We start from the raw sequence: 24,840 nt of genomic DNA, 5'->3' as shown, positions 1-24,840 counted from the left end.
ATTGTGAAAATCAGTAATTCTATAGGATAATAGTTTACTTAGGTTTAAAATTAGTAAGCACATGTTTTAGTTTGATAAGTAATATTTTATGATTTATTTTCGCATAGTTTTGGCCTTCGCATCATTTGGTTTCCTTAATAGGCTTATAGCATAATTTGGACTGATTTTGTGACGCCTATATTCGGAGCTTCGGGAGTGATTTTCAGGATCTGAAAGCTTTGTTGAATCCTTGATTTTGTCAGGAATTCAACGCAATAGAAATAACTCCAATCAGACTTCGTTTAGGCCATCTACGATTCATTTTTCCAATCGCCTATCAGAAATTAGGGTTTCACGTAGCGTAGGGGCAAAATAGTCATTTGTGATTTTACGTAGTTTTTCTAATTCTGATTTTTAGTGTTTTATTAGGTTTCTAACATTAGTCCAGAGTTAATTGTAGCGTTAGGATAATTAGTTTAGAGAATTAGCTCTGATAGTTTCTCGTTTTATGTAGAATTAGATTAACGATTACTTTTAGAATTAATTTAGAGATAGTTATTTCAATTTTTATAAATAGTTTTACTAACTTCGTTTTTGCCATGCAGGTGATATTAAGTTACAGGTTAAGAGCATCTCGTCCCAGTGATCGAGTGTCCCATTAAGTGAAATGATGAAAATGCCCTTGTATTTGCGGGTTTAAGTCACTGCGTGGCTTCTTTTTGTTCTTGTTTAATTTATTTTTCATTGAAATATTTTCTGTAATTGAACATGTGCAATATCAATGAAATGAAATTTTTAATTTTAAATTGAGTATATCTTGTTCCCTGTGGATCGATCCGACTCACCACTTACGTGGAAAATCGATATTATTACTTGGGTGGCGATTTTCTGAACACTTTTTAACGATATAAAAATATGTTTTAAAATAACCATTGCTAAAAAACCCACCAATAAACATGGAATGTAAACCAATAAAAGACACTTAAATGCATGATTTATGTATTAAGAATGAATACATTATCATGCATTATCACATAAAATGTATTGACCAAATCCAAAATGAATCCTGACTCCAACACAACTCTGCAGGTCTCAATGTTCTTGACATACGAATGCATCTTATTTTTTGAGAAGATGCTTCTTCATGCTATGTTGGTTTCCTTTTGTTTAAAAATGCTTGCAAAGAGTTGACAATGTGCACCGTGGCATCAAAATTAATCTACCAACTATGCAATGGAACATGGATAAAATTGCACTCATGAGAAATGAATGACTTATTACTTTTATTCTTGAGCTATTTTTATGCTTTAAATAGTTCACCTTCTTATGTCCCTTCTTGCAGAAGAAACACTTTATAGAAGAACCTCCTGCATAGGATTTGGCTTTTTCCTCAGAGTTTAAACTTTTTTCAGAGGTTTTTTTTCTTTTTCTTCTTCTTGAAGGAACTTTTCTTTGCTTCCGGCCTATATTTTTTCTTATGAGAGGCTATATGTACACTCGACATCCTCTTACCCTTGAGTCTTTCTTCATCTTCAACACACTTGATCAAGAAGTCATTAAAAGACCACTCAATGTATGTTGTATGAGATCTTGAAGGGTTTATATTCACTAGACAATGAGGTCAAAATCAGATAGACCAAAAAGAAGTTAAAAATAGCGAACTTGATGTCATTCAGCTGAGATACAATATTTCTCATTTCCAAGATATGCTGTTGAATGTGAGTCTCGCTAGAATATTTCATAGACACCAATTTGGACATCAGTGTACTAGCCCTAGCCTTATTAGAACTGACAAATTGAGCCTTAATGGCTCCTAGAAATTCTTTCACTGTCCTGCAGTGAGGAATGACGCTTTGAATATTCTTAGCCACTCGAGATTGCAAAAGCAACAAACTAAGTCTATTCGAGCGCTCCCACTTCTCAGCGGTAGTCTTCTCTTCGACTATACTCTGCTCTATAAGAGTGAGAGGTTCGTCAATTCTAAGAACCAAATCTAGGTCCATGTAACTAAAAGTGAATAATATTATTTCTTTTCAATCTTAAAAATTAGATCCATCTAACAAGGGCACGTTACTAGAACCATCAATGATAAAAGAACCTGATACAACAAGGAACGAAAAGAAAAAACCTTATTATTGCTCAAACGAGACTCATATTGAAAATGTAAAAACTGAGACTCTTTATTATTTACCTTTTTTAGGACAAGCATAATTGGGCTATTATCGTTCCACTTTGGTGAAAACGATAATACTCATGGTTGTTTATCTCTTCAATTCACAATAAATTGACTTTAATTGATAAAACTAGCAGATCATATAACCAGAGGCAATTCAGTACTATACCTTTGGGTACGAACATGCTTCATGGACTGATTTACACATCTATTATTACACTCTGTATGAATTTGGAATACAATGACCTACCTTTGGGTAGAATCGTTATTTCATAAAGTTACACACAATCATAATATTGAATCTTAATACGGTCAAAAAAATCTTCAATCAACACGACTCAGATCACTTTGGTGATTGCATGAGTCAATTAATCAAGATCTTTTACTGCAAACATATTTGTATTATGGATCAAGTCCATGCACACATAATAATGCATGTATATTTATGATGAAACATGCATTATATCATCAAAAATATAAATTCATGCTTCAACTTATATGCATAAATAAATTTTGATGAAAATACATTACAAATGTCATGAATTTAGTCATAATTCATGCTTAAAACATTATGCATAACTTAAATAACATAAAACACATGTATTAGACATGCATACGCCATGCTTCCTTAACAATAAACACGTATAAAGCATGAAAAATGATAAAAACATGCTCTTATGGGTAAACCCAGGGTCGTCAAGCTAGAACTGGTCTTGTAATACTCTGAATCGGTCTGAAACGACCATGAACCAGTCAACTAAGGGCTTGAAGCAATTTTGGAACAATCAAACCAGTTTAAAACATGTACAAAAGCTCATAAACCCCTAAAACTGAATGAGAAAATCCCTATTCCTTCATAGATACATGAAAATAGGGTTTCTACATTTAGGAACCTATGAAAAATCGATAGGAACCAGTAAAAAATAGCTCTGAATTGATTCTGAAATGCCCTGTATCGGTCACAAAACCAATTCAGTTTTAAATGAGTTTAAATAGTACATGAACCTTATTTTGAACTTGATCCGATTGACTTCAAATCCAGTTCTAATGGATCCTGGGTCGGATCTAGTCTAGATCCATATCCATAATAATCGGGTCTCAGGTTAGATCTCATGGCCCAGATTCAGATCCGTAACAAATTTGGGCCAGATCTAGATCCTGAAACCTGTTCAGATCCCGACCCAATCCAAACAGGATCTGTGTCAGATCCAGACCTCAACCCAATCTGGATCAGGTCAAGGAACCTGACCCGCACCAGACCTAGACTCGGTCCAATAAGGGCCCGAGTTGGATCCAAGAACTTGACTTGATCCAAACCTGGACCCGATCCAAACCCGGACTCGATCCATAAAAGATCTGGGTTGGATCCAGATCCAGATCCGTGGATCAGGTTAGACCTAGACCCGATAACATAAATGGGTTTGGGTTCAGTCTCGTCCAATGGATCGGGTCCTGACCCGATTCCTTAATGGATCTGGTACGTAGATCGGGACTGAACCGTCCTGTCCAGATCAGACCTGGAACCCAAATGGGTCCGGGTCAGATCCAGGGTCGGGTCTGACCCAGACCCGAAACCCCAAATAGATTCGGGTCAGGTCCGATCCCATGGTACGAATTCGGTCTGGTCTCTTAAATTAGGTCTAGCCGCCGGGTCCGGATCTAGACTCGACCCGCAACCAGGTATGCATTTTAAAATGAAAGAGAGTTTCAGTTTATGAGAAACTGAAACATTTGGTTTCTTAGAAACTGAAAGGGCAAAACCCCTCGCCCTCCTGTTTCAGAGGACAGCACCGCTGAGGCCGCCATCACCGACGACCGGCTCCCTTCCCTTTGCCGACGATAGTAGCCGGATAGTCGGCATAGGTAAGGGTGTATATTTTCTTTTTATAGCCGTCGGGGTTGCCCTCTCCATCGTTGGCCGGCCAAGGCTACTGGCTCCGACAGTCAGTCAATGGCGACGGTGACCGCCGTCATCCACCACCAACCTCTCGGCGGAAGAGAGGGGAAGAAATCCCTGTCGTCTGTTGTCGTCTTCACCGGCGGTCGATGGGATATGACTCTCGTTCGCTGCCACCGAGAAGATGCACAGGCAACGCAAGGTTCCTTCAGTGAAGGCCACTCCATGGCAGCACTCTGCCATCGGCGAGTCTTCCCGGTAGACACCGATGAAAGGTAAGAGAAAAGGTTTTTTTTTATATATGTTTATGCAGGCATTGCCCGGGCTAAATCTCCACCGACAGCCGGCCAAAGCAGCCTTCAGTGACGGTCGGTGGATGGTGACCAGTCGCTGTCTTCCACCACTGTCTGTCGACGGTTGCAATGTCTGGAAACATGTAAAACCCCAAAACCCCTATTTTCCCTTTTTTCTTGCCTGCAGACACAACAGTCGGTGGCCTCCGGCAGCCAATCTCGAATGTCGTTTGCGATGACCATCCACCGACAGTCAGCCACCGAGCATGCTGGGCCATCCACGCCAAAGCGTTTATGGCCGGTCCACGACGATGCGACATCATGGGCTGTGAACAACCGCAACACATTGCCATTTCCAGTGTAAGGTGGGTCCAGATGGGGTTGACCCCCTCCCACCTAAAACCAAAATTGCGGCAACCGCCCGACGGCTGCCACACGGGCATCTGAAATTTAATCCATGATAGACCGGCATACTTGGGCGATGGGGGGATTCCGGTGAGTGCCACAAGAATGCCGACACACCCCAACACGCACACGGGACTGCGAGGTGTGGGCCCATAATCCAATGTTGGCATTCATGTAAAACCATTACATGCTAGATGATGCCATGGATGAGACGAGCATTGGCGCAGGTGCATGGCATTCTTCTCGGCCTATGGATGCTCACGAGGAGCCCAGGCCATCAGCTCGATGGTGAGCTGGACCCTGAAACCAATGAGAAGTGAAAACACTTTGGTTGCACTCATCAAACAACCATGCCTCAATTTATAAGAGCAAAGTGGGGGGGGGGGGTTACATACATGGCATTCATATGAACCCTTCACATGTCATATTGAATGGGAACCTTTAGCATCGAGGGAACCCTTCTTCACTGATTCTCACTAATGCCCCCACTAATACCTTCATTAGTGTCAAACAGGGTCTCACATAGGGTTGGATCCCATCTGAGATATCCAACATGAAACACAACAAGATATGTAATGTTCGACCATGTGGACAATGAACACTTCAGCTCGATAAAAAAAAATTGAATGGTTGCAGTCAAGGAAACATCATCCCTCAAGATCTTTTTTTACAATTATTGCAGGATAGTTGTAATAAAACCACAATATAACTCAAACTGCATGTCTAGATTGTTAGATAAACTAGCGAAAGGGGAATCCAAAAATCATGGAAGGATCACCCCCAAATTGGTTCCCCTCAAAGAGAGAGATACGAAATACTGCACTGGAAATTTATGAAATCAATAAAATTGATAGGGGTCTGCCTAACCCCAGTTTTTCTTTAAAAAAAGATGTATTTAAAAGACAATAAAATGACTTGTAAATAATCATCATCCAACCTCATTAATATGGTGATAGGAAACGACAGATAGATTTTCTCGCTAGGCTGAAATCTATTTTCAGTACATTTGAGTTCATGAGGATAGTTTGACATTTTAAAATGTTTGGTGACGTGAGAAAATCTTTGCCCACTCTCATCTGGTAAGGTGACTTGTAAATGTCACCAAGTTGATGAGACGTCACAAGTTCGAAAGATATGGGTGGCATCCCTTGTCGCTGAAGTTAGGTATATTCCCAGGTGGGCAGAGGAGACCTCAAGGGTTTCAATAATGCGGGGTTAGCCAATGTACAGTCGGTAATGTGGGGTTTTCCCCTTGGAATGTCAAAAAAATGTTTGTCGACATGTGAGGTGAAGGGAAGTTTTTTTTTTCCTTTTTTGTTGGCTATGCCTATAGCTAAGGGAAAACCCCTCTATCACCAGCTGACATACTTTGAGAGGCTTCTTGTTGGTAAAAACGCCCTTTAGGTTTTCCCTACCCACCAAGTAGTCAGCTTTAAAGTTGCAACAAGTAATGCCCTCAGAAATTCTAAACCGTGATCATCTCATGTCAAGTGACAAAGCATGGTTGTGAAGCCTCCATCAAGTTTGTTGTTATTGTGAATATTATTTTGATTGGGGCAGATGCATTAGTGTGTCCTTATAATGTAACTTGATTATAACTTTTACTGAATTTTTTTCATCAATATAAAAGCAAATATACAAGTTCTTCAGCCAATAATTAAGCATGGATTAATCAGATGAATGCTCTTGTAAGGATGTTCTATGGTTTAGGTTGGTTTGAGAAACATACTAGCCTTTCTTCCCTCTTGTTATTTTCAATTTCATAGTCTTGATTTATTTGTATGCTTCCTGCTTTTTTGTATTTCTAATGATGGGGAACATATGTGATGGCAAGACAAACCACTAGATTAGAATGTATTATCTGATCTTCAGTAGCCCCCATTAGTAAAGATCATAGGAGAGGGGCCTTAATCTCTCAACTTAAATATCATATATATATATATATAAAGTTTTTTTATGAACACTTAGGTCATGTGTGCGATGCCATGTGATTTCTTGAATTTTATCAAGATACTCTGATTATAAATCACAATCACAACATTTACTCAAGGTTAGGAAAACATGAAAAAAGCATAAGCGATTATTTTTCCTTAAATCTTGTCAAAGTTGGTCACAAGATTAACCTTGTTACTAACAATCACAATTTTTACTTTCTTAGTTGTGATCGTTCATCTTCACCTATGACTAAAGCAAACATGCCCTTAAAAGCAATCAAAATCAAGGCTTGCTTCCTACTGTTAAATGACTTTTGGACAAAGTGTATTTAGATAGAACAATATAAAACAACAATTTATTTTACTCATGTTTGAAATTTGATTATTTTTTTTATATTTAAAAGTAGTATGAAAAACAACGGAAGGAAAACTTGGTCTATTGAGCTGATTTCAAGAGAAAGCTTTCTCAACTCAGAAGTGAACTTAAGATTCAAAACCAACTAATCATTTTTTTTTCATTAAAAAGAAAGTTCATCCATATATAGTCCATTTACAAAATCGGGTACACTAAAACAAAAATTAAGAAAAACACCAAAAAATGCAGGATATTACATGTTTTACCTACAAACAAAAAAAACTTGCAAACCGTGCTTGGTAAATTTTTTGTGTTCAAGGTCCCAACCAAACACCTTTTATTCTACTGAGTAACAAGATTAACACAACATTTTAAAGTACATTGACAGGGTAATTTTGCATGTTGAGATTTGTCAACAATGAAGTAGCTTTTGGAAAACAGAGAGGAGTGGAAATTTGTTGTGCAAGACCGACTATCATTAGTCAGTGATTTTATGTTTTGTTGGAATGCCATATGTTGTCTTGTTATGAAGTTGGCAGCATGTCATATACATAACCATGTCATGCATGACCACCAAGTTGGTATTTAGTGAATAAATCTTCTATAAATAGCACTGGTTGTGGCTATAAAACAACTACATCTACTTATGGTGACTATGCCAAAGTTTTATTTGTTTGATGATATGTGTGTGGGGACCACATGATCCCTTTTGTTTGCCTATAAATATGCATATACCTTATCATGATTGACTCAAGTAAATGAATATTTTCAAGTTTAGCGTGGTGGCCATTGTGCTGTGATTTTTAGGTGTGTGGTTTTGTTGTTTAATTCAATTATTTATTTTATTCTATTGCAGGTATCAGATCCTTGTCGGATTTGATCCACATAAGCGAGAGTGCACAAATGCTCTGTTGGATTTTCACGATACCTGAGATCCACCCAAATTCAGGTATCACAATATGACCTAATTCCAACAAGTGGTATCAGAACTGCAACCCAAACCCAACATAATAAGCATTGGTCAAATTGTCAAAAGAAAAAAAACCCATCACACATATGTCGTCTGGAGATAACTGCCCCAAGTGCAAGAAGCCTCACGTAGGACAATCTTTTCCGCGGGACATTGGCGGATGCCTGTACTGTGGCAAGATGGGTCATTTCATACGTAACTGCCGAAAGAAAGCAACTGAGGACCTCAAGCGAACCGGCAACGCATCTCAGCCTCCTCGACCACCTTATCAGTAGCAACAACGAGCACAACCAAGCAGTGCCAGAGAGCCGGGTCGAGTTTATGCAACCACGGTCGATCAATTGACAAAAGAGGATCTCGTTCAAGGTACCATTCTTGTTGCTAGTCAAGCAGCTTTTGCACTCTTTGATTGTCGTGCTACACACTCGTTTGTTTCAGAAAAATTCATAAAACAATTGCACATAACTGTAAAATCTTTTCACAACACTTTAGACGTGTATAACCCCGTTGGGAAAAACAGAGTTTGCACCACTTACATACCTGAATTGGACGTAGTTGTGGCATAGCGGCACTTGCCTGCTTATGCTATCTTGCTTGAGATGACAAAATTTGATGTCATCCTAAGCATGGATTGGTTGCACAAGTATCATACCAAGATATTTTGTCGTGATGGTAAGATCGTTTTATCACCTCCAGGCTCTCCGAGAGTAGAATTCAGAATTCCCAGACCTGTTCGAGCAAGCCGGATGATCTCAGCGCTTAAGGCGCAGAACTTCTTGCAGAAGGGATGCACTGCTTTTTTTGTTAGTGTTATTCAATCAAATCCAATGCATATTCCCATTAGTGAGCTGGATGTTGTTCGCGATTATCCCGACGTTTTTCCTAAAAAGTTGTCGGGACTTCCACCATCTCGTGAGGTAGAATTCAATATTGAATTGCTACCAGGTACGACACCAATTTCTAAAGCACCTTACAGGATAACGTCAGCTGAGCTTGAGGAGCTCAAGAAGCAGTTGCAGGAGTTGTTGGATCAGGGATTCATTCGCCCAAGCGTATCTCCTTGGGGAGCTCTCATGCTTTTTGTGAAGAAGAAGGACGAAAACTTGCGTCTATGCATTGACTATCGAATGCTCAATCAGGTCACGATAAAAAACAAGTACCCATTGCCGCGTATCGAAGACTTGTTCGATCAGTTACAAAAGGCTAAAGTTTTCTCGAAAATCGACCTTAGGTCTTGATACCATCAACTCAGAATTAGGAATGATGATATTCCTAAGACTGCTTTTCGGACAAGATACAGACATTACGAGTTCACAATCATTGCGTTCGGATTGACCAATGCCCTAACAGCTTTTATGGACTTGATGAATAGGGTGTTCAAGTCATTTTTTGACACCTTCGTGATCGTGTTCATCGACGACATCTTGGTGTACTCAGAAAGTCGAGAGCAACATCAAGAACACCTAACCATCATGCTGGAGACCCTGCGAAAGGAACGTTTGTATGCTAAGTTCTCTAAATGTGAATTCTGGCTCGAGGAAGTCATGTTTCTGAGACACGTTATTTCTAAGGAAGGAGTGTCTGTGGACCCTGTAAAGGTTGAGGCTGTACTCAGTTGGCAGCAACAGAAGAACGCACGTGATATCAGGAGTTTTCTTGGACTAGCGGGTTACTAAAGACGATTCATTCAGGATTTTTCAAAAATTGTGTTACCCTTGACAAAGTTGCTGAAGAAAGAGGCTAGATTCTTATGGGACGAGAAGTGCGAGGCGAGTTTTCAGTTATTGAAGGAGCGACTTACCAGTGCTCCTATTTTGACCTTACCTTCTGGTAAAGGCGGATTTGTGATTTATACTGATGCCTCTGGGTCAGGCCTAGGGGCCGTGCTGATACAGAATGAGAAAGTGATGGCTTACGCTTCTCGGCAACTTAAGATTCACGAGAAGAACTACCCAACTCACGATTTAGAGTTAGCTGCGGTGGTGTTCGCACTGAAGATATGGCGACACTACTTGTATGGAGAGCAATTTGAAGCATTCACCGATCATAAGAGCCTTAAATATCTATTTTCGTAGAAAGAATTGAACATGAGGCAGCGGCGTTGGCTAGAATTCCTCAAGGATTACGAATTCACCCTCTCCTACCACCCAGGAAAGGCGAACGTCGTGGCTGACGCCCTCAGCCGCAAAGCACCAGAAGTGTTGATTAATGCCTTATTTGCTTGATGGAGGTTGGTCGAAGACCTAGCCTCTTGGGAACCTTCCGCAATCACTCAAGGTTCATTCGATTTATCCCGCCTTGTTGCTCAACCTGAGCTACTAACGAGGATCATCAATGGGCAGAAAACGGATGCACGCTACGAGAAGTTGTAGGCTCAAACGATACTGGCAGATACACATTTTCGTCTGAAGGAGGATGAAAGTATATGGTTGAAGGAGCGTCTTTGGGTTCCTGATGACCCGGTCTTACGAGATGAAATTCTTGCAGAAGCCCATAAGTCTAGATACACAATTCACCTTGGTGGCACGAAGATGTTCAAGGACTTACAACGGAGTTATTGGTGGAACGGTATGAAACGAGACGTGGCTAAGTATGTCTCGAAGTGTTTGACGTGTCAGCAGATTAAGATCGAGCACCAGAGACCCAGTGGGGTCATGCAGCAGATAGAGATCCCTCTATGGAAGTGGGAAGATGTTACCATGGACTTCATAGTCGGCCTACCGAGGACGCGGAGGAAGCATGACGCGATTTGGGTGACCGTCGATAGACTCACCAAGTCTGCTCACTTCCTACCTATCTGTCTCAACCAATCGTTGGATAGTCTCGTTGATCTCTATGTTAGAGAGATTGTGAGATTGCACAGTGTTCCAGTCTCGATTATCTTCGATCGTGATCCTAGATTCACTTCAAGGTTTTGGAGGCAACTTCAGCTGGCTTTGGGGACAAAGTTGAAGTTTAGTACTGCGTTTCACCCTCAGACTGACGGGCAGTCAGAACGTACGATTCAGACCTTGGAAGATATGCTTCGAGCTTGTATAATGGACTGGAAGGGAGAGTGGGATTCTCACATCAGTCTGGCGGAATTCGCGTATAACAATAGCTATCATGCGAGCATCGGGATGGCCCCATACGAAGCTTTGTATGGAAGTTCGTGTCGATCACCTGTTTATTGGGACGAGGTTGGCGAACGAAGATTAGAGGCACCTATAGTTTTACAACACTATACTCAATAAGTGCAAATGATTCAAGAACGACTCTGTACCGCTTAGAGTCGGCAGAAAAGCTATGCAAATAGACGCCGACGAGAGCTTACCTTCGAAATTGGCGATATGGTTTTTGTTAAGGTATCTCCGCCGAATAGCGTATTTCGGTTCGGGAAGAAGGGAAAGCTAAGCCCTAGATATGTCGGACCGTTTGAAATCCAGAAGCGGATTAGAGAAGCAGCTTATCGCGTGACGTTACTTCCTCAGTATGCTCAGATCCATAACGTTTTTCACGTATCCATGTTGAGAAAGTACGTTCACGATCCATCGCACATCATTCATTATGATGATGTGGACATTAGAGGGGACTTGACATTCGAAGAAAGACCTGTGAAAATCGTCGATCGTCGTGACCAAGTGCTAAGATCAAAGACCATTTCGTTTGTAAAGGTTCGGTGGCAACACCATGGAATTGACGAATGTACTTGGGAACCTGAGAGCGATATCAGGAAAAAATATCATGACCTGTATTTTGATTCTTCAAGGCAATAAATATTTCGCGGACGAAATTCTTTTAAGAGGGGTAAGATGTAAAACCCACAGTTTAAAAAAATAATAATAATAATTGTATCGGCCCCGACCCGGGCCGGTCATCGGTAGGGTTTTTAATAACCCGACTCAGCTTCTTCTCGAGCGCCGCAACCCCCCACCCGCGATATCGGGCGGATTAGGGAAACCCACCGAGGGTTTCCCCATTCATCGCCCCCCTGTACCCTTTAAGAACTGCGTAGGAGGGTGAGGGGAGGCACGCCTCTCTCTCGTCGCCCTTCGCCCCCATTCATGCTGACCTCCCCCTTCCCTGTGCACGCCACCAGCGTTGCCGTCGCTGCGCCCCACGCCGACGCCGGCCACCGACGTCGTTTTCCTCCCAGACTTCGCATCGAACTCCGCTCTGGCTTCACGGCCCGACCCTCGTATCATCTACACTCGTAGACGCACACAGTTGCACGACATCCCGAGGTAGGGGAAAGTCGCACGAAGAGTTTGTATGAATGAAATAAGATATAAGGATTTCATGATCGAATGGTTTATTTTGCATACATGCTTACCTATAGGATTACTTAACTAGTGATTGTCTGTGTTGTGTTTTCGCATCCGTATTCTTTGAAATTACATGTTTATTGTGAGCTCTACGAGTAGACTCGTTGATAGAAAGATCTTATTACTGTATTTCCGCCTTGCTCACTGTTGTAAGTTATTGTAGATGCCTTACTGGTTATTGCTTGAGACTTCTTGCTTTTTAGTATTCGAGCATGCCAAGTAAAATACTGATTTTATGAAATAATGTGATGGGTTATCTATCGAGAAACCAATGAACTTACTATCGTAATCAGACCTTAAGGCAGGTATGATACAAATAGTACGGGAGGTCATTGAGTACCTCGAAGTGAACCATCAACACTTTATTGATATCAATAAGATAATGCCGGCCTCCACAGGCCAATTGCTAAAAGAGCAATACATGTCATGTATGAACCAAAAGAATCATAAAACATTATATGTTGCCCTTTCATCGTAGTCGTACATCTAGAAAGGTACGATCGTACTTTTTGGACAAGTACGTCCCATGTGGGTTACGATGGTTGAATGATGAGATTGTAGCAACCTCGATGCGTGCATTTAGCACAATGCTGAGATCACATAAATGGTGACAACTCGCCTTCACAGGCAAGATGCTCGAGTGGGTCTAATAGACCAGAGCATGTAGGTGTTAAATTATGTACCTAATCACTTAATGTAATATATATATTTTATATATATAAGGTAATACATATACATATATTTATATATATGTATCTACTTATTATATATATAAAATATATATTTCTATTTGTTTAACCGTAGGGGTAGTTTAGTTTTTTCCTCTATTTTATGCACATTCACTTTTTGAATGTGATTGTAAATTTATTTTTCTTTTATTTCTTTTTCATTTTTTATTTTCTTTTTATTTAATGTACCAAAAGGTACCTTGGGGGGTCCACTCACATAGACGTTGGGCCCCTCCAACGGTCACATGTGTGACCGTTGGAGGGGCTCCAACGTCTATGAGTGGAGCCCCTCCAAGGCCCCCTTTGGTGTTGTTATAAATAGGGGTTCTCCCCTTTGTATTCTCTCATGGCTTTGAGTCAAAGCCCAAGTGCTCAATAAATTGATTCCATTATTTTTATGCCTTTGTGCATTTGTAAGTTATTTGTGAGTTGTGCTTTTGTGCACAAGTATTCTTATTGTGCATTCGTGCCGGGTTTATTATCAAGAATATTAAGGTCTTGATCTTAGTATCTTGTTTGAGATACTTTCACATGGTATCAGAGCCTCGTTGAAGGAGGAGGATCGTGCATCTCGTCACTTGTGAAGTACATCGAAAAATATGCCCTCAAGTTAGTGAAGTTTTGGAGTAAATCATCTACTTCGGGCAATACTTTAGAAGCAACTTTTGTCAAGAAAAGCTTGAAAATCCTTTAAGGTACGCATTATTTTCTATCGTCTCTCCTCTCTAACGGGTGAAAAAGACTCTCACTTCTCCCTTGGGTTCAAACTTAGTGGTTCGAACTACCATGTTTGGGCCGGCAATATGGAAGCCCATATCAAAGGGAAAGGCCTTTGGGGATACGTTCAAGGTTCCATATCGGAACCCGAACCCAAACTTTCTATCATAGAGAAAGGGGATATTAAGATTCTTGAAGGTGAAGATAGACAAAAGGCCCTAAAACAATATTTCAAAAAGCATGATGAGTGGGAAATAAAGAACTTCAAAATATTGTCTTGGATTTTTTCATCCGTTGAAACCAAGATCAATGCCAACATCATTAAGTTTAAAATGGGCCTCTGAAGCTTGGTTGTACCTTGAAAAAATGTATACTTCAAGGGACTTATCTCCAAATATTATCTCAAAAAAAAAAACTTTGACTCTTCAACAAAACGATTTGTCTATTCGGGAATATTTTGCCGAACTATCATCTATTTGGGACGAGCTTGCTATGCTCGAACCAAAATGGAGCGGAGAAGCTATTGAATTAAGACACAAACAACTAGAGGAAGATTGATTCTTCAACTTTCTAAATGGTCTTAGACCCGAATTTGAGTAAATTCGGTCCTCTCTTCTATCCGCGTTCACATCTCCCTCTATTGAAGATGTCATCACCAAGCTAAGTGGTGAGGAAACACGTATGGGGATTAGTAAAAATAACCCGAGTATCCTTGCTACACCTTCTCAAAGTGATTATGAAATGGTTAATGTTGTGTCAAGACCCAGAAATAATTTGAAGACCTACAAACCACCTCATTTCAAAAATCAAGGGCAAGGAGAAAATGATCGATATGGCAAGAGAGACTATAGCAAATTAACTTGCCATTTTTGTAAAGAACCGGGGCATATCAGACCCATTTGTCCCAAATGGAAGAAATTGCTTGTCGGGGCTTTAACATCCCAATCAGAGGAACGACCTTCGTCATCAAATGAGTCTCTTTCGCTTCAACAAATAATGGATGTTCTTCAACCTCTTCTCAAAGGAGGCATTTATGGAGCCGCTATGTCATCCTCTTCCTCTCTCGGTAAGACATCTTGGCTCCTTGATTCCGGTGCTTCATTTCATATGACTCAAAGTCCTTGTTTTCTTTCTGATTATTCTAAAAATTTTCTCCCATTTTTTGTCTCAACGGCGGATGAAACACCTCTTGAAATTAAAGGAATGGGCAAATTTTGAAAAACAAGACTTCTTTATCCCAAAAATTCGTCTTATACCAAAACTAAACTTAAATTTACTTTCCGTTTCTCAACTCTCGGACTATGGTTGCGATATAAAATTTTCTTCTGATAAATGTTGGATACAGGATCGCCAGTCCGAGAAGTTGATTGGGGAAGGCTCTAGGAGAGGAGACCTCTACTATGTTGATTTTCTTAAAATTCCCAAGAATCAATTTTGTAATGTTGCTCAAAACAAAGATATTCATGTATGGCATAAGAGATTGGGTCATCCCAACATTGTTAAAATCTCTTATTTGCCTTTTATTAAGCATCTTTGTAATGAAAATTTTGTTTGTAATGAATGTATTCTTGGAAAAATGAGAAGTCTTCCTTTTCCTCAAAGATCCATGTTTACGACAAAACATTTTGAAATTGTTCACTCCGATGTATGGGGTCTGGCTCCAGTGATATCTAAGGGAGGTTTCTCATACTATGTTATCTTTGTTGACGATTTCACTAGGTTTAGTTGGATATATTTTCTTAAACATAAACATGAAGTTTTCTCAACTTTTAAAACATTTCATATGATGGTTTTAAATCAATTTAATGGAAATTTAAAAAATTTTAGAACCGATTCGGGTGGTGAATATCTTTCCAATGAATTCAAAAGTTATCTTGAAAATTATGGAATTCTCCATCAAAAGTCTTGTCGTAAAACCCCCAACAAAATGGGTTGGCTGAACGAAAACATAGGCATATTATTGAAACAACACAAACTTTGCTCATTTCACAAAATATTCCGAAAAAAACTTTTGGCTGAGGCAGCCCTTACATCTGTCTATCACATAAATAGACTTCCATCTAAAAACTTGAACAAGATTTCCCTATTTGAAAAATTATACGAAAAAGAACCTGATCACAGCAGGTTGAGGGTTTTTGGATGTAAATGTTTTGTCCTTACTGATAAAAATGACAAACTCTCGCCTAAGGCCATTCCTTGTGCCTTTCTTGGTTATTCTGAAACTCAAAAAGGTTTTCGTTGTTATGATATTAAAAGTGATAAACTATATGTTTCCAGAAATGTGAGCTTCTTGGAAAATATTAGTGGTTTCGAAAAACTTGAAACTAATGACGAGAATATAGACTATTCCTTTCTGTTTGATTTATTGACTGAAGATGATGATACTAGTGATGATGAATCAAATCAAAATGACTTAAGTAATAATGAAACTCATTCTGAATCCTCAACACTTCATCAACACATCAATGAAGAACCACATAGAGATCCCATAACCTACTCTCATAGAGATAGAAATACTTTCAGAAGTGCCCTCGAAAGATATGATAGTGAGTCTACTCCTTCGAGTGAAGAAAACCTTCGCAAGACCGAAAGATCAAGAAGACCCCCTTCTAGGTTCATCTCATATGAGTCCTTTTCACCTAAATATAGAGTCTGTCTAAGCGCCATTCACTCTTACATAGAACCTAGGAACTTCAAGGAAGCACGAAAATGTCCAGAATGAATAGTCGCTATGAATAATGAACTAGAAACTCTAAAGAAAGCAAAAACATGGGAGTTTCAAGACCTTCCTAAAGACAAGAAAGCAATAAGGTGTAGATGGGTGTTTAAGGTCAAGACTAAGAGTGGGTCCCTTGAGAGATATAAGGCCCGTTTAGTTGCAAAAGGATATGGTCAAAAATATGAGATTGATTATGAGGAGACCTTTGCCCCGGTAGCTCGGATGGTCATCGTCCGATGTCTTATAATCGTTGCCTCAATCAATAAATGGAACATCTATCAGATGGATGTTAAGAATGCCTTTTTAAACGAAGAAGTATATATGGATGCTCCTCCTGGAATGGAGTCTCCTAAAGGAAAAGTGCTTCGCCTTCGAAAAGCACTTTATGATTTAAAACAAGCTCCCAAGGCTTGGTATGATAGGTTTAACTCTGTAATGTTAGAAAATGGTTTTTCATCCTGCTTTACTGATACTGTTTTGTTTGTTAGAAAATCTAATACAGGGATTGTTATTCTGCTACTATACGTGGATGACATCTTATAACTGGGAGCGATTCTAAAGGGATTAAAAGCATAAAATCCATTTTAAAGGATAAGTTTGAAATGTCTGACTTGGGTTTCTTAACTTATTTTTTGGGTATTGAGGTGGCATATTCTCATAGAAGACATTTTTTGTCTCAAACTAAGCTTGCATCTGAGATTATTGACAGGTCAGGTATTAAAGACGATAAAATTTGTGAAACTCCTGCTATAGTAGGAGCTAAAATAAAGATTGATGATGGTGTTCCTCTCTCCGATCCTACTCCCTACAGGCAACTAGTAGGATCGTTGATGTACCTAAGTATCACCAAACTAGATATATCACATGCGGTGCATACGGCAAGTCAGTTTCAGCATGCACCAACTTCTGTTCACATGGGTGCTATCTTACGTGTCGTAAGATACCTAAAGCACACTATTAATAAGGGAGTATTTCTGTCTTCCTCTTCTGAGTTAAAATTAATTGCTTATACTGACTCTGATTGGGGAGGTGGCCCAAATAACCGTCACTCCACCACTGGTTTTTGTGTATTCTTAGGAGACTCATTGATCTCATGGAGATGCAAGAAGCAGCAAAGGGTGTCTCTATCATCAATTGAAGCCGAATATCGTGTCATGGCGACTACTACCATGGAAATTGTTTGGATTCATCAGTTGCTGGAAGACATGGGGATCACTATTGAAGGGCCTACCAAGCTTTGCTGTGACAACAAAAGTGCGATTTATATTGCTAAAAATTACACTTTTCATGAGCGGACCAAACACATAGAGATGAATTGTCACTATGTTCGGGAGGTGTATCAGTTGGCGGATTTCTTCACTAAAGCCTTGTGTGCTCCGCGTTTCAACTTTCTTCTTAGCAAACTCTCGGTCATCCTGCCCTAAGTTTGAGGGGGGTGTTAAATTATGTACCTAATCACTTAATGTAATATATATATTTTATATATATAAGGTAATACATATACATATATTTATATATATATGTATATGTATCTACTTATTATATATATATATAATATATATTTCTATTTGTTTAACTGTAGGGGTAGTTTAGTCTTTTTCTCTATTTTACGCACATTCACTTTTTGAATGTGATTGTAAATTTATTTTTCTTTTCTTTCTTTTTCATTTTTTATTTTCTTTTTATTTAATGTACCAAAAGGTACCTTGGGGGGCCCACTCACATAGACGTTGGGCCCCTCCAACGGTCACATTTGTGACCGTTGGAGGGGCTCCAACGTCTATGAGTGGAGCCCCTCCAAGGCCCCCTTTGGTGTTGTTATAAATAGGGGTTCTCCCCTTTGTATTCTCCATGGCTTTGAGTCAAAGCCCAAGTGCTCAATAAATCAATTCCATTATTTTTATGCCTTTGTGCATTTGTGAGTTATTTGTGAGTTGTGCTTTTGTGCACAAGTGTTCTAAAGTCTTCTTATTGTGCATTCGTGTCAGGTTTATTATCAAGAATATTAAGGTCTTGATCTTAGTATCTTGTTTGAGATACTTTCACAGTAGGATGGGGCGGCGGTTAAGAAACCTCCGTCGTACCCATTCGACTTTCATGGTTCATCAAGGGAGAGGATGGATGGTACAAAAACTCCGATGGACAGGTTGTTAACAACCACCCCACGGTCAAAAGACTCAGCTTCCCCAGTCATCGGAGTTAGGAGAAATGGGATTACCATAAATTATCCTAGGTGGTAACTCCCAGGTACTTCTGCAGAAGTTGGATGCATCCATGGGCCACGAATGCCTTTGGGGATTTACTCTCTTGGTCACTGACCGTCCCCTTAGGAGCGGACTCAGTCAACCATTCGGGTTAATGAAAACACCTGACATAATAAACCTCTGGATCGGTCTCGGTTGTGTCATAGTTTCGCGTCTGTGCGTACCAACAGGCCAGTTAATATCAGAACTTAAAGAATATCTTTTTGAATAGTTGTAGCTGATTGAGACTTACACTGCTTAAACTGCTTCGAACAATAGCTCTTTGCACATATTACACTTGTTAGAATAGATTACAACTGTATTGATTGTTTTAATATCATAATTGGTTATCTCATGAATGTCCTGCTGTATTTTCATTCTACTTATTTATTCGTGCACCTACTGGTTTTTTATGAAACTGACCTATTTCATAGGCAGGTGAGGAGTAGGACTTCACATGCGGCCGATGGCGTGGTGCAATATGGATTAAGATTTATCTTCTTTCTGCTGGCGGCTTGGCTCTGAGTCTTTTTGAGTTTTTCTTTAGATTATTAAACTTTGGGAAAATGCTTATTTTTTAATAAACTGCAGATTTTTAATCTATTGTCTTATTTCTTAAATTCCTTTAAGTTGTTGTTCATGTGAATGATGGTTTTTCAGCTAACGTACTCAGGATTGTTGATTGGTGATCCTTTCTAAATATCTTCCGTTGTCGCTTTTAAAAGTGAAAACTTTAAATCTTTGAAGATTTTTCGATAATGTTTTCGAAATCACAAGTCGAAATTTTGGGGTGTTACAACTTTGTATCAGAGCCAGATCAGAAAGAGGGGAATCTTGACTATTGAGCATCCCATCGCGTAAGTAAGTCTTTGATATTTTATAGCATGTTTAGACTAAATTATATGATTGCTTCTATTCGTAGTACTGTCCGAAAGATAGATCCATTTGTTGGTTTTAGTGGTAGTCACGGTAGGGACACGCGTAGGGTGTGTGGCCATTCCGTAAGCGAGAGAGGCGGACATGGGATGTTCGGGGCTGGTTACTGGGCTAACCGCCCTCCTCTACCCATTTTTACGGATGAGCAAGGCTTCCCACTACCGATCGCCTACCAAATACCCTTGGCAACAACGTGGGCTGAGGTGTATGCTCGAGAAGGTGGTTTCGCGCCTTCACACGTTCGGGTGCACCATCATACACTATAGGAGTCATCGGGAGATTTTGTTCCCCCTGAGTTAGCAGAGTAGTGCGTATTCTGCGGAGAATCAGGGCACACCATGGATGCTTGCATCCACAAGGCCGAGCATGATGGCAAGATCACAATTTTGACTGCAGGCGAGCAACCACCACCTCCAGCAGACCCAGTGGGCGGTGTATCACCCACATACACGCCTGCAACTGATTTGTCAAGTTATAGTCTTGGCTCACCGGAATATACTTCGGCAACGCCCCTCTACGGACAGGAGACCTCCTATGGGGAGCCACTTCCCTTCACCCCTAAGCGCAGATTCAGGCGCACAGGCAATAGAATGGAATATCTTAAGAAGTACCCTAGTCGTCCCTAAGGGGAGGTAGCACCTACCAAGTTTTGTTGGAGTCTATGAACTCATTTATCATTACAGAATAGAACTTTTGCTTATGTACCAGCACGGCTGGATTCAAAATAAATGACTTTCGTAATAAAGATCTATATTTTTGCCTTTGCTCCCATACCTATGTCTTGTGCTTCTTCAGTATTTTTGACTCTTAACCTTGGTTGCGTTTTAAGGATGACGGGAAACTCAAGCAACACCATGGCTAATGAGTTGCGTGAGCAGAGGGGATTCATGATGGATACCCTCAACTCCTTGGCAGAGGCAATTCGTAACCAGGGTCGCACCCAGCAGGATCCGGGTTCTCTTGTGGGGAACAAACCAACCGCAACATATGAAAAATTTCTGAAGCTTGACCCTCCTACCTTCTCTGGCAAGGTTGACCCTGACTTGGCGGAGAGTTGGGTCAAAGAGGTAGAACGGGTGTTCCAAGTGTTGTTCGTTCCCGACGATAAGAAGACGATGTTTGGGTCCTTTCGATTGAAGGACGACGCTCGCGAGTGGTGGGACACTACCCGGGAGGTGTAGTTTTCAGGTGTTGAGGTGATTCCTTGGGAGGCCTTTCGGAGAGCTTTTCTCGGAAACTGTTTCCCTCCGCATGCGAGGGAAAAGAAGAAGGTGGAATTTCTGGAGTTGTGCCAAGGCAGCTTAAGTTTGAATGAGTATATCGCCAAATTTCAACGGTTGGAGCGCTACTGTCCTCACCTATTCGAGGATGATCATGAGCGGGCTGGGAAGTTCATTCGCAGAGTGAATGAAGGACTCAGGCATAAGATTCTCACCAGCATGCCCGTGACTTTTTCTCCGGCGGTAGCAACACCCACCCTACTGAACGAGGATTGGGAGCGTTCAAAAAGTATGCAAGCCAAAAAGTCACCCGCGTCAGGTGGTGATCAGAAGAAGACCTATTCCGGTGGCGCAGGGCAGCGGCCACCACTACCTGTGAAGACCGAGGGAGGGAAGAAACAATTTTCTCCGGCAAAGCGCCAACGACAGCAGAGCCATCCACTGCCCAGACAACTGTCTGGAGATAACTGCCTCAAGTGCAAGAGGCTTCACGTAGGACAATCTTGTCCGCGGGACATTGGCGGATGCCTGTACTGTGGCAAGATGGGTCATTTCATACGTAACTGCCGAAAGAAAGCAGCTGAGGACCTCAAGCGAACCGGCAACGCATCTCAGCCTCCTCGACCACCTTATCAGCAGTAACAGCGAGCACAACAAGCAGTGTCAGGGAGCCGGGTCGAGTTTATGCAGCCACGGTCGATCAATTGACAAAAGGGAATCTCGTTCAAGGTACCATTCTTGTTGCTGGTCAAGCAGCTTTTGCACTCTTTGATTGCCGTGCTACACCCTCATTTGTTTCAGAAAAATTCATAAAACAATTGCACATAACTGTAAAACCTCTTGACAACGCTTTAGACATGTATAACCCCGTTGGGAAGAACAGAGTTTGCACCACTTACATACCTGAATTGGACGTAGTTGTGGCAGAGCGATACTTGCCTGCTTGTGCTATCTTGCTTGAGATGACAGAATTTGACATGGAGATGCCACCTGAAAAGGGCAGTGATTAATTGATGGGTTCCATTGTACATCAGGGTGAAAATGGATGGGCACCAGTCAGACTTCCAACCATGATCCAAAATATTTTCTCAGAGCTGGTTTCAAGAGCATTATTCATTTGTATTTTTTGGTTCAAATCAATGTTTGGTACTAGAGCAAAAAATCCATCAGATGGGTAAAGTAATTATAACCGTCCTTGGCTAGGACCTCAAGTTGCTGCAATCGAACGATCTGGGGAATAATCTCCTTTTTTAGATAGATCTAGATCTAATCCAACCTATTCTCTAAATTTGACATGAAAGGACCTGTTACAACTTACAACCATTTTTCGCAAGATCCAAATTCCAATAAAAATTGGACCTAGATCTAACTCAATCTCCTCAAATATATGATCATTTCAAAATTTTAGAGGATTCGGGAAGCAAACAGTGAGGGGGGATCATTTAAGAAGCGATATGCAAATTGTATGAGCACATGAATCAGGATTCCTGAAAGAATCAAGATTTCTAAGGGAGCCGCGATTTCAAGATATAGAAATCAGGATTCTTGTGTAAAGGAATTGGGATTCCCATATCATGGTAAGCACGACTCCCATCAACAGGAATCACAGTTCCTAATTGGTTAGTATGTTCTAAATGCAGGTTCTTGGATCCTGATCAATGTTCTAAAGATTAAACTCAGATTGGGATCGAACATGCTCTAGCCTAAAACTGAGCCAGTTTAATCCCCAATAATAAGCCCATGAATGAAGTTAGCTACATTACAAGTGTAATATCGTGTGTTTTTACAATTACTTAAATTCAGAGATTTTTGAGATTTTGGCCAAGTGTTATAGAAAAAATGATAAATACTCGATATTAGATGGCGTCAATTGAATCTGGGCCTGGCTCAGGTCTTATTAACAAGACCTAAACGAGCCAATTGAGATGTGATAAAAACTTTTATTTTCATAACACAAGCAAAATTCGAACAAAATTCAGGTTAAATTCAAGCGAAATTCGGAGGCAAAATTCAAGTTATACATCATTAGATGCGCCTCTAAATTATGAATTCAACAATATTTTATTTTGCTGAATTCGGACTACGGTTGGCAAGTTAATATAGATCTAGACTCAGTCCAAGACCCATATTAATTAGGATCTGGTCCAGTTCATGATCCATATAGACATTAGATTTGGATTTGGTGGATCTGGATCTAGATCCAAAATCAAGTCTAACAAAATTAAAGCTTTAAATTCAGTATAAAGGTCTAAATTAAGGAAATTTAAGGTTAAAAGTACTCTCAAAGGGATAAGGCACCCTCTAGATTTTTTGGATATTTATTAATTAATAATTAATTAAATTAATATTAAAATTAATTAAATTCTGAATTCCAGTTAATATGGTAGTTACCAAATATTGGGGTCTCTAGAAGAGCCCCTTTGGTTGCTTTAAAAAAAAGTAATTAGAAAGAGGAAGGAGTTAGAAAAGTTAACAAAAAAGAATCTAGTAAGATTAGGAAAGGAGGTTGGAGATAGAATCCCATATGGGAAATTCTATCTCCAGCCCATATGGGGAAACCCTAGATGGGCGTCACCCTCTAGAGGCCCCCTCTAATATAAAACTTCAAAAAAAAAAAAGATAGAGAGGGAAAAACCGTGGGAGAGAAAGAAAGAGAAGAAGAAGAAAAGGAGAAGAAGGCTCTTTTCCTCTCCAATCATCTGATCTTTCTCCCAGTCTCTTTCGAGCATCAAAAAAAGGTACAGGCTTCTCTCTTGATTCGAATGGGGAGAAATAGCATAGATGAGGTTTATGTAATGTTTTCGGTGGAATGGAAAATAAAGAAAAGAATGAGAATCCGATTTTACTAGGTATATATATGTATACATAATATGTATACATAACGTTACATTGGTTATGTATATATATACCTATATACATAGATATACACGTCTATGTGTATATATATATATATGAAATATTAAAGCAGTCCATAAATTTTATTCTTTTAGCCTATGCACTTTGTTTCGATTTTGGGTGCATATGTCCCACTGTTCACAAGGACAGATCTGTCCTACCATGTATACAAACAGATCTGCCCACTGCAATGGTGGACAAATCTGGACAGATCGGATGAGCCTCACAGACGTGCAGATCTGGTCCAGATCTGCGGATATGAATGGCAGAATTTTTGGCCTGTTATGCGACAGATTTTCTGCATGTTACATAGCCAAATTTTTGGCCGGTTACATGACCGACTTTTGGCCTGTTACATTACTACATTTTCGGCCTGTCATGTAGCTAATTTCTGGCCTGCACATAACTAAAAATTTTGGCATGTTATATGGTTAGTTCTTGGCGTGTATATGACTAGTTTTCGACCTGTGGCATGACAAGTGTTCAGATTGGTCATTTAACATATTAATATAATTGTTTAATGCATGATATAAGACTGTTCATCTTGCACATAATGTCACCAAAACCCAAATTTCGTAAATTCTGGTTTTACGATTCATTTTCGAATTTATTTCAAAACAGTTTTTTTTACAAACTGTGAACAGCCCAGCCGATAGCAGTCGGCTAAGCAGTTTCTCCAGTACACATGCCCAACTAACTGCAGTCAACTGGTGTAACGCCCCAAAAATCCAGGACTTGTAACTTTTAGAATGGTTTAGAAAGCTTTGAAATCATACGACTATAAGAGTTTAAATAGTACTTCAGCGGAAAAATGATATTTTTAAAACCACAAGTCAATGGACCTTGAGCACATTACAGCATAAACTTTCCTTTGCCGAATTTCGCACAACTATTGAAATCAAATGGTTTTAAAATGCAATTTCAATGATTTAGAATTTGTTTGTTGAAACCAACAAGAAGTTTACTAAAACAGTTTTAGTAACGCAAGGTTTAATAAAAAGAGAAATTTTGAAATACACTTTATACCAAATTTATCAACATGTCCTCAGGAGCGAAACGTTAGGGAAATAGC

General features: G+C 40.0%; 1 protein-coding gene across 1 annotated transcript in view; it reads right to left on the bottom strand.

The window, feature by feature from the left end:
• Window positions 1-4,995: 4,995 nt before the first annotated feature.
• LOC149812226 (uncharacterized) overlaps window positions 4,996-24,840 on the bottom strand; it is a 41,955-nt gene continuing 22,110 nt past the window's right edge. Inside the window, exon 6 of the mRNA XM_089993007.1 lies at window positions 4,996-5,047. Within this exon, the coding sequence (XP_089849133.1) occupies window positions 4,996-5,047 (52 nt within the window). The remainder of the gene's footprint in view (window positions 5,048-24,840) is intronic.

The sequence above is a fragment of the Nuphar pumila genome, chromosome 17 (genome assembly GCF_984573655.1).
Source record: "Nuphar pumila chromosome 17, dmNupPumi1.hap1.1, whole genome shotgun sequence".
Taxonomy (NCBI): Eukaryota; Viridiplantae; Streptophyta; class Magnoliopsida; order Nymphaeales; family Nymphaeaceae; genus Nuphar; species Nuphar pumila.
Note: the sequence above shows the minus strand (reverse complement) of the source record. Positions and strands in the feature narration are given on the sequence as shown.